Source organism: Hyla sarda, unplaced genomic scaffold (assembly GCF_029499605.1).
Source record: "Hyla sarda isolate aHylSar1 unplaced genomic scaffold, aHylSar1.hap1 scaffold_2995, whole genome shotgun sequence".
In the NCBI taxonomy this organism is placed as follows: domain Eukaryota; kingdom Metazoa; phylum Chordata; class Amphibia; order Anura; family Hylidae; genus Hyla; species Hyla sarda.
Window position 1 is genome coordinate 15001 of NW_026609711.1, and position 11007 is coordinate 26007.

Sequence of the window (11007 nt, forward strand, 5' to 3'; positions counted from 1 at the left end):
AGATCATATGTTCCCTAATGATGCTGACTCTTCCTCTTTGCAGTCCAAGTCTTCCCCTTGCCCCCCAGGCTCCCGCTCCATCTGGTGCGCCCTGTGTCATGCCTTCGGCAAACCCCTTATCCTCGGCAGTGTCTTCCGCATCATGGCCGACATGTTGGGGTTTGCTGGTCCGCTCTGTGTGTCTGGGATTGTACATCACCTGAGCCAGGAGAACGAGACCTTCCACCCACGGGTAATGTCTTATTGTCCGCTGTTATATGACCTATGGGGTGGGTGCTAATGTTCACTGTTATCAGCTACCTGTCTATATATTACATATCAGTGTGCCCATCTGTGTGTGCCCAGCAATGGGTGTCACTGTGTGTCCCCGGCAATGGGTGTCCATGTGTGCCCCCATCTGTGTGCCCCTGTCTGTGTGTCCCGATCTGGAGTTGGCTGTGTTTCTCATGATCCCTCTCGTTCTTCTCTTGCAGACTGTATTTTTTGGGGTTTCATTTATCTCATCACAGGAGTTTTTGGCGAATGCCTATGTCCTGGCGGTTCTGCTGTTCTTCGCCCTCCTCCTGCAGAGAACATTCCTTCAGGCCTCTTATTATGTCGCCATTGAGACCGGAATCAACCTGCGGGGAGCAATACAGGTGACCCAAAAGAGGTCAGAAGAGGGGGTCCGAATGAAAGTGGAGGAGGGGCTCTAAAGGAGAACGGGGGAAAGGGATGGAGGAGGGGTTCCGAATGAGGGCAGAGGCGGGGAGGGGTCCGAATGAGGGCGGAGGCGGGGGGGGGCGAATGAGGGTGGAAGAAGGTGGGCCCTAATAAGGGCGGGGAAGGGGGGCCCGAATGAAGGTGGAGGAGGGAAGTGATAATGTGGGCAGAGTGTTGGATTTTCAGGCCAGGTGGGCAGTGTTTGGTGGTGACATTTGGCACAGTGTGTAGAGATGTCGTGGTGATGCCGCTCCATATGGTGACGGGGGTCCAAGAGATGACAGAACATTTCTTGGCCATTGTCCACACAGAAGCCCCTATAAATAGTACAGAGGCGTCTCCACCCACAAGTGTCCGATAAGGGTCCTGGCGTAAATCTGCTGGAGCTGTCACATGTGTCCGCGGCTCTGGGTGATTGGTGAAGGACAGAAGATATGGAGGGGTGACGAGGGGGGAATCTCCAAAATGGTCAATAACCAGCGTGACCCCATGGCACGACGTCCAACCATAGTGCAAGTGATGGTGAATACCCCAAAGACCATAAACACAGGGGCCCCAGATCCCCCACAGATCCCAGATGTAACATTATTGCTGTGGATTATCACAGGGGCCCCAGATCCCCATAGATCCCAGATGTAACATTATTGGGGATCATCAAAGGAGCCCCAGATGTAGCATATTAACCATATGATTACTATTGTGTTTCTTCCACAGACTAAGATCTACAATAAGATTATGCATCTTTCCACGTCCAACATGTCCATGGGAGAGATGACGTCCGGCCAGATCTGCAACCTGGTGGCCATCGATGCCAATCAGCTCATGTGGTTCTTCTTTTTGTGCCCCAACCTCTGGGCGATGCCTGTCCAGGTGCGGCAGCTGCAGTGTCAGCTGACAGATTCATAAAGATATCCCAATATTCCCTCCTGGGAACACAATCCTCTAGATCAGGCTGCACAACATATCAGTAGGTGGGGCCAAAAATAATATGGGGTCTGCAGATAGTGTGATCCTCCCATCTCATGTCATGTGCTAAATTGTAAGTACGTGAAGTATAATGTACATTGATATAGCAGACCGGCCTCACCCTAATATTCCCTCCTCTATACCTTCCACCATCCTCCTCCTCTATACCTCACACTATCCTCCTCCTCTATACCTCACGCCATCCTCCTCTATACCTCACGCCATCCTCCTCCTCCTCTATACCCCTCACGCCATCCTCCTCCTCCTCTATACCCCTCACGCCATCCTCCTCCTCTACTACCCCTCACGCCATCCTCCTCCACTACCCCTCACGCCATCCTCCTCCTCTACTACCCCTCACGCCATCCTCCTCCTCCTCTACTACCCCTCACGCCATCCTCCTCCTCCTCTACTACCCCACACGCCGTCCTCCTCCTCCTCTACTACCCCTCACACCATCCTCCTCCTTCTCCCCTACTAGCCCTCACACCATCCTCCTCTGTACCTTATTGCAGGATTTCTAGGATCTGTGCAGGGATGTTATCTTATTTACTGCCTTGATGGTGACGGGTTATAAGAGTGCAGATAATTGGGGTATTGTTGGTTACAATCTTCTTTCTTCTAGATCATTGTGGGGATCATCCTCCTCTATTATATCCTGGGGATAAGTGCTTTAATCGGAGCAGCCGTCATCATCGTTCTGGCCCCTGTCCAGTATTTTGTAGCTACAAAACTCTCTCAAGCCCAGAGGAGCACGCTGGTACGTATACACTATGGGGTCTGGCCCCCGGCAAGGGTCATGGAAGTCACTTTAATACCTCATTAGAAATCCACCAATCCCAGACACCGACCAATGTCTCACAGCTGAAGCCTCTGCTCCATGACCCCCACACCCCAAAGGAGATATCATCGGCCGATGTCCTGACTGGTGACATCACTCTTGTCCCACGCTTCAGGATTTGTATCTTTAGCCCCTGGATTATTCTTCTCTCCAGTTTAACTGTTTGTTCTTAGCCTTTTTTTAATATGTAAATCCCATTTCATTTGACCATTTCTTACTGATCTCAGACATTGACTCCGACCCTTTGTTGGATTCTTATATTTAAGCAGTTGTAGGATCTTTCCCATAGATATGTAGTAGAGAATTCCTGTAGTGAAGTTCCCCAACCCGTCCCCTTTATCTCTGTGCCCTTGGTTGAGCGGACGTGTCTCTTCTCATCTTCACGATGTCACTGACAGCTCTGTTGTGGAGGCCGTGTTCTCTATCAGTCACGTCCACAGCTCGGTGAGTTCTGTAGAGCCGGATAGAACATGAATGATCAGTTGTCACCAGTAACATAACAGGGTATACCAGCAGATTTGGGTAATTTTTGTGAAAAAAAAAATAGCTGTGAGCTCGTGCAAAAATCTGAAATCAGTAAAATGATATAATCCATAGTGGTGAGCGGCATAGGCCATATTCAAATTTGCGATATTTCGCAAATATATGGACAAATATTCGTCCTATATTCACGAATTTCGCATATTCATTCACTTTTTTTTTCCATGCAAAATTTGTAATGAAATGCGCATGTGCGATAATATCTTTCAACTAACTACTTTCCTATTGGTTGCTAGGGATGTTGCTAACCTCTGACAACTGTATTTGCATCCTTCTCATTGGCCCACTAGCTAAAAGAAGGGAGGGATGAGTGTCCTCTGGAAGTGCCGATATTCGTGAATTTTTGCATATTCGCCTTCTTTGGGCCACAAGCTGGAAGCAGGGAGGGGTGATCACTTTTTATTTACACAGTTCATATCATTGTGATGTGTACTATAAAAAAAAGAAACAAAAAAATAAAAATATTTGTCATAACAAATATATTTCGCTATATTCTAAATATTTGCGAAATCGCAAAGTGCCGATATTCATGATAAAAATTAGCTATTCGAATATTCATGCTCAACACTAATAATCCATCCACAGAAAAGTCAAGCCAGGCTGATCCCATTTGTGGCCGACTCATCGCATAGGATTGTTCTTGTGTAATAATCAGAAGCAATGGCCTCATACCTGCAGAATCATAGACTAGGCTTGTGTCTGGAATAGTTCTAGAAATGCTACTAGGTGATTCCAGAATCTTCTCCTATCCTTGATCTAGAGAAACTTCGGCCACGAATCCGATGATCTCCTCAGGGGTGAGGGACGAGTCGTGGAGAAAGACTCAGAGATTGGTCATTGTTCTGTCACGTCTGTGATCTGTGGATTTCCTATAATGTAATAACTGTGGTGAGGATATGTATGGGGCTCCACATTGCCTCTCTCTAATGTGAGGTCATAGTGCAGACTCATGTGCCACGCTGTCTGTGAGCCAAGGGTTCCCACAGTAGAGAGGGGGGGGGGGTATTAATGTGATCGCAGTCATGAAATCTCCAATGCTCGATCACGTGTGTGTCCAGGTGGATGAGGTGGTGTGTGCGCGTGTGGTACCACGGGGTGTCAGAGAAGAAATACCTTATCACTTTGTGACGCCAGGGCACATTTATCTTTGACTTGTTGGGACTTGTGGTGCTTTCACCAAACAGATTAATACTGACTTGTAAGGTGGGTAGATGAATCCTGGTAGGTAGGGTTCTGTCAAGGTATTGCAGCTGGGGCATGAACTTCCGCCATGCGGTTGATCCCTGCAGAGTGACCGGATGAAGTAGATTTGATCTGGGCCTTCCCTAAGACCACACAGCACACCTTTACCACATTGTATCTGCAGAACAACTGGAGATCAACTCTCAACTGGGGCAACTCCTCCCCCACTACACAAAGGACAATAATTTTGTGGTTCCCATTGGCAGGGTCACGTGGGGTTTACACCTCTTCTCTCAAGTATACAGTAACATATAAATAACATATATACAGATAACAATACAATTAGAAAAATATATTGCTTCTCAACAAAGTACAAACATAACTGATAGAACAATAAGTCCTTTTGCAGGCCCAACACCAGTGCTACAGGTCTGCCCAGAGCAGTCCGAAGCCACAGGACAGCCATTGGTCCTTGAGGTGGGGTGTGTGTGTCCAGGTGGATGACGGGGTGGTGTGTATGTCCAGGTGGATAAAGGGGGGGGGGGTGCATGTGTCCAGGTGGATGAAGGGGGGGGGTGCATGTGTCCAGGTGGATGAAAGGGGGGGGGGTGCGTGTGTCCAGGTGGATGAAGGGGGGGGGGGTGCATGTGTCCAGGTGGATGAAGGGGGGGGGAGTGCGTGTGTCCAGGTGGATGAAGGGGGGGGGGGGTGCACGTGTCCAGGTGGATGACGGGGTGGTGTGTATGTCCAGGTGGATGAAAGGGGGGGGGGTACTTGTGTCCAGGTGGATGACGGGGTGGTGTGTATGTCCAGGTGGGTGAAGGGGTGGGTGCATGTGTCCAGGTGGATGAAGGGGGGGGGTGCATGTGTCCAGGTGGATGAAGGGGGGGGGGGGTGCGTGTGTCCAGGTGGATGACGGGGTGGTGTGTATGTCCAGTTGGATGAAGGGGTGGGTGCATGTGTCCAGGTGGATGAAGGGGGGGGGTGCATGTGTCCAGGTGGATGAAGGGGGGGGGTGCATGTGTCCAGGTGGATGAAGGGAGGTGTGCATGTGTCCAGGTGGATGAAGGGGGGGGGTGCGTGTGTCCAGGTGGATGACGGGGTGGTGTGTATGTCCAGGTGGATGACGGGGTGGTGTGTATGTCCAGGTGGATGAAGGGGGGGTGCATGTGTCCAGGTGGATGAAGGGGTGGTGTGTGTGTCCAGGTGGATGACGGGGTGGTGTGTGTGTGTGTCCAGGTGGATGAGGTGGGGTGTGTGTCCATGTGTATGAGGTGTGGTGTGTGTGTGTCTAGGTGGATAACGGGGTGGTGAGTGTGTGTGTGTCCAGGTGGATGAGGTGGTGTGTGTCCAGGTGGATGACTGGGTGGTGTGTGTGTCCAGGTGGATGAGGTGGTGTGTGTCCAGGTGGATGACTGGGTGGTGTGTGTGTGTGTGTCCAGGTGGATGACGGGGTGGTGTGTGTGTCCAGGTGGATGACTGGGTGGTGTGTGTGTCCAGGTGGATGAGGTGGTGTGTGTCCAGGTGGATGACTGGGTGGTGTGTGTGTGTGTCCAGGTGGATGATGGGGTGTGTGTGTGTCCAGGTGGATGAGGTGGTGTGTGTCCAGGTGGATGACGGGGTGGTGTGTGTGTCCATTTGTATGAGGTGGTGTGTGTCCAGGTGGATGATGGGGTGGTGTGTGTGTGTCCATTTGTATGAGGTGGTGGATGACGGGGTGGTGTGTGTGTGTCCATTTGTATGAGGTGGTGTGTGTCCAGGTGGATGACGGGGTGTGTGTGTGTCCAGGTGAATGAGGTGGTGTGTGTGTCCATGTGTATGAGGTGGTGTGTGTCCAGGTGGATGACGGGGTGGTGTATGTGTGTCCATTTGTATGAGGTGGTGTGTGTCCAGGTGGATGACGGGGTGGTGTGTGTGTCCAGGTGGATGACGGGGTGGTGTGTGTGTCCAGGAGGATGACGGATGGTGTGTGTGTGTCCATTTGTATGAGGTGGTGTGTGTCCAGGTGGATGACAGGGTGGTGTGTGTCCATTTGTATGAGGTGGTGGATGACGGGGTGGTGTGTGTGTCCAGGTGGATGACGGGGTGTGTGTGTGTCCAGGTGAATGAGGTGGTGTGTGTGTCCATGTGTATGAGGTGGTGTGTGTCCAGGTGGATGACGGGGTGGTGTGTGTGTGTCCATTTGTATGAGGTGGTGTGTGTCCAGGTGGATGACGGGGTGGTGTGTGTGTGTCCATTTGTATGAGGTGGTGGATGACGGGGTGGTGTGTGTGTCCAGGTGGATGACGGGGTGGTGTGTGTGTCCAGGTGAATGAGGTGGTGTGTGTGTCCAGGTGGATGAGGTGGTGTGTGTCCAGGTGGATGACGGGGTGGTGTGTGTGTGTCCATTTGTATGAGGTGGTGTGTGTCCAGGTGGATGACGGGGTGGTGTGTGTGTGTCCATTTGTATGAGGTGGTGGATGACGGGGTGGTGTGTGTGTCCAGGTGGATGACGGGGTGTGTGTGTGTCCAGGTGAATGAGGTGGTGTGTGTGTCCATGTGTATGAGGTGGTGTGTGTGTGTCCATGTGTATGAGGTGGTGTGTGTGTCCAGGTGGATGACGGGGTGTGTGTGTGTGTCCAGGTGAATGAGGTGGTGTGTGTGTCCATGTGTATGAGGTGGTGTGTGTGTCCATGTGTATGAGGTGGTGTGTGTGTCCAGGTGAATGACGGGGTGTGTGTGTGTCCAGGTGAATGAGGTGGTGTGTGTGTCCATGTGTATGAGGTGGTGTGTGTCCAGGTGGATGACAGGGTGGTGTGTGTGTCCATGTGTATGAGGTGGTGTGTGTCCAGGTGGATGACTGGGTGGTGTGTGTGTCCATGTGTATGAGGTGGTGTGTGTCCAGGTGGATGACAGGGTGGTGTGTGTGTGTCCATTTGTATGAGGTGGTGTGTATCCAGGTGGATGACGGGGTGTGTGTGTGTCCAGGTGAATGAGGTGGTGTGTGTGTCCATGTGTATGAGGTGGTGTGTGTCCAGGTGGATGACAGGGTGGTGTGTGTGTGTCCATTTGTATGAGGTGGTGTGTATCCAGGTGGATGACGGGGTGGTGTGTGTGTCCAGGTGGATGACGGATGGTGTGTATCAGTGCGCACATTGTGGGGTTCAGGCAGTAGAATTTATCAATGTTTATTAGGTTTTGTCGCAATGTTCTAGGACTATTCCAATGAGCGTCTGAAGAAGACCAATGAGATGCTTCGAGGGATCAAGCTGCTGAAGTTGTATTCCTGGGAGCACATATTTCACAGCAGCGTGGAGGAGACACGGCAGAAGGAGATGACCAGCCTTAAAGCATTCGCCTTATACACCTCCATATCAAGTATGTGCCCACACTAACAGTGACCCATGCTGTGGTAATTTGTGGTGTCATCAACCCCCCCCCCCAGTAATAGTGACCCGTGTTGTGGTACTTTCTGGTGTTGTCGTCCCCCCAGTAACAGTGACCCGTGTTGTGGTCATTTGTGGGGTTATTGTGTCCCCCCCCCCTCCCCCACACACACAGATGAGGGGGTCTATGGAGGAGGATTAGTGATTACACGGAGCAGAGTAATGAGGCGGGTGCCATGTCCCCTTCCCTCACTGTTTACCATTTTCATCATCTTGTCATCTGGTGTAATGAGCGGAGTGTCTCCTCGTGTTCCTGGGAACAGCTGTTTAGAAACAGGATGACCCAGAACGTTCCGACCCCCGAAGAAACTGTCCAGAACCCCTAAGTACAGGGCTGAGTGTACGAACGTTTTTAGAGCCGTATACTGGGGATGCATGTGCTTATGGGTCCTGCACTGTATTATAGGGGTCTGACAGATTCCATAATATATACAGTACTACACCAATGGACCGCTGAATTTTGGGGGTTCCTACACTGCATGTTGGGGTCCTTTCAGAGGGTCCAGTACTGTATGATGGGGGGGGGGCTCTTCTATAGTCTGGGGATCCAGTACTGTATGTTGGGGGGGGCTCATCTATAGTCAGGGGATCCAGTACTGTATGTTGGGGGGGCTCATCTATAGTCAGGGGATCCAGTACTGTATGTTGGGGGGGCTCATCTATATCAGGGGATCCAGTACTGTATGTTGGGGGGGGGGGGGGCTTGCTCGTCTACAGTCCGGGATCCAATATTGTATGTTGGGGCGGCTCGTCTATAGTCTGGAATTCCAGTACTGTATGTTGGGGGGGGGGGGGGGCTCGTCTATAGTCCGGGGATCCAGTACTGTATGTTGGGGGGAGGTCACCTGTAGTCTGGGGATCCAGTACTGTATGTTGGGGGGGCTCATCTATAGTCCGGGGATCCAGTAATGTATGTTGTGGGGGGGGGGGCGGGGCTCGTCTGTAGTCCGGGGATACAGTACTGTATGTTGGGGGGGGGGCTCATCTATAGTCCGGGGATCCAGTACTGTATGTTGGGGGGAGGTCACCTGTAGTCTGGGGATCAAGTACTGTATGTTGGGGGGGGCTCGCTCGTCTACAGTCCAGGGATCCAGTATTGTATGTTGGGGGGGCTCGTCTATTGTCTGGGGATCCAGTACTGTATGTTGTGTGGGGAGGGGCTTATCCACAGTCCGGGGATCCAGCACTGTATGTTGTGTGGGGAGGGGCTTATCCACAGTCTGGGGATCCAGTACTGTATGTCGTGGGGGGGGGGGGTCATCTATAGTCTGGGGATCCAGTACTGTATGTCGGGAGGGGGGGGGGGGGGGCTCGTCTATGGTCCGGGGATCCAGTACTGTATGTTGGGGGGGGGGGGCTCATCTATAGTCCGGGGATCCAGTACTGTATGTTGGGGGGGGGGCTCGCTAGTCTACAGTCCGGGATCCAATATTGTATGTTGGGGCGGCTCGTCTATAGTCTGGAATTCCAGTACTGTATGTTGGGGGGGGGGGCGGGGGGGATGGGCTCGTCTATAGTCCGGGGATCCAGTACTGTATGTTGGGGGGGGGCTCATCTATAGTCCGGGGATCCAGTACTGTATGTTGGGGGGAGGTCACCTGTAGTCTGGGGATCCAGTACTGTATGTTGGGGGGGGGGTGCTCATCTATAGTCCGGGGATCCAGTACTGTATGTTGTGGGGGGGGGGGGCGGGGCTCGTCTATAGTCCGGGGATACATTACTGTATGTTGGGGGGAGGTCACCTGTAGTCTGGGGATCAAGTACTGTATGTTGGGGGGGGGGGGGGGCCTCGCTCGTCTACAGTCCAGGGATCCAGTATTGTATGTTGGGGGGGGCTCGTCTATTGTCTGGGGATCCAGTACTGTATGTTGGGGGGGACGGGGCTCGTCTATAGTCCGGGGATCCAGTACTGTATGTTGGGGGGGGGGGGGCTCATCTATAGTCCGGGGATCCAGTACTGTATGTTGAGGGTGTCACCTGTAGTCTGGGGATGAAGTATTGTATGTTGGGGGGGGGGAGGTCACCTGTAGTATGGGCATAAAGTACTGTATGTTGTGGGGGGGGCGGGGCTCGTCTATAGTCCAGCGATCCAGTACTTTATGTTGAGGGTGTCACCTGTAGTCTGGGGATCAAGTACTGTATGTTGGGGGGGGGGGGGCTCGCTCATCTACAGTCCGGGGATCCAGTACTGTATGTTGGGGGGGCTCGTCTATAGTCTGGGGATCCAGTACTGTATGTTGGGGAGGGGGGCTCATCTATAGTCCGGGGATCAAGTACTGTATGTTGTGTGGGGGGGGGGGGGGGCTCATCTATAGTCCGGGGATCCAGTACTGTATGTTGAGGGTGTCACCTGTAGTCTGGGGATGAAGTATTATATGTTGGGGGGGGTCACCTGTAGTCTGGGGATCAAGTACTGTATGTTGGGGGGGGCTCGCTCGTCTATAGTCTGGGGATCCAGCACTGCATGTTAGGGGGGGGGGGGCTCTTCTATAGTCCGGGGATCCAGTACTGTATGTTTGTGTGGGAGGAGCTTATCCACAGTCCGGGGATCCAGCACTGTATGTTGTGTGGGGAGGGGCTTATCCACAGTCTGGGGGATCCAGTACTGTATGTCGTGGGGGGGGGGGGGGGGCTCGTCTATAGTCTGGGGATCCAGTACTGTATGTCGGGAGGGGGGGGGGGGGGCTCGTCTATAGTCCGGGGATCCAGTACTGTATGTTTTGGGGGGGGCGGAGCTTGTCTATAGTCCAGGGATCCAGTACTGTATGTTGAGGGTGTCACCTGTAGTCTGGAGATCAAGTACTGTATGTTTGGGGGGGCTCGCTCGTCTATAGTCCGGGGATCCAGTACTGTAGGTTGTGGGGGGTGGGCTTATCTACAGTCCGGGGATCCAGCACTGTATGTTGTGGGGGGGGGGGGCCTCATCTATAGTCTGGGAATCAGTACTGTATGTTGTGGGGGGGGGGGGCCTTGTCTATAGTCCTGGGATCCAGTACTGTATGTTGTGGGGGGGGGGGGGGCTTGTCTATAGTCCTGGGATCCAGTACTATATGTTGTGTGTGTGGGGGGGCTTATCTACCTTCCAGGGATCCAGTACTGTATGCTGGGGGGGGGGCTCGTCTATAGTCTGGGGATCCAGTACTGTGTGTCATGGGGGAGGGGGGGGGGGCCTTGTCTATAGTCCGTGGATCCAGTACTGTATGTTGAGGGGCTTGTCTGTAGTCTGGGGAACCAGTTACTGTATGTTGGGGGGGGGGGGCTCTTTCTATATTCCGGGGATCCAGTACTGTATGTTGGGGGGGGGGGGGGGGGGCTCATCTATAGTCCGGGGGATCCAGTACTGTATGTTTG

The 11007-nt window shown here is 52.7% G+C and overlaps 1 protein-coding gene across 1 annotated transcript in view; it reads left to right on the top strand.

Annotated features, from left to right (window-relative positions):
- Positions 1-7620, top strand: part of LOC130327452 (ATP-binding cassette sub-family C member 8-like) — a gene marked incomplete at its 5' end in the record, with an annotated part of 17958 nt that extends 10338 nt beyond the window's left edge. The window contains 5 exons of the mRNA XM_056553413.1: positions 44-232; positions 474-638; positions 1417-1572; positions 2294-2428; positions 7426-7620. Of these exons, the coding sequence (XP_056409388.1) occupies positions 44-232; positions 474-638; positions 1417-1572; positions 2294-2428; positions 7426-7605 (825 nt within the window). The remainder of the gene's footprint in view (positions 1-43; positions 233-473; positions 639-1416; positions 1573-2293; positions 2429-7425) is intronic.
- Positions 7621-11007: the final 3387 nt, after the last annotated feature.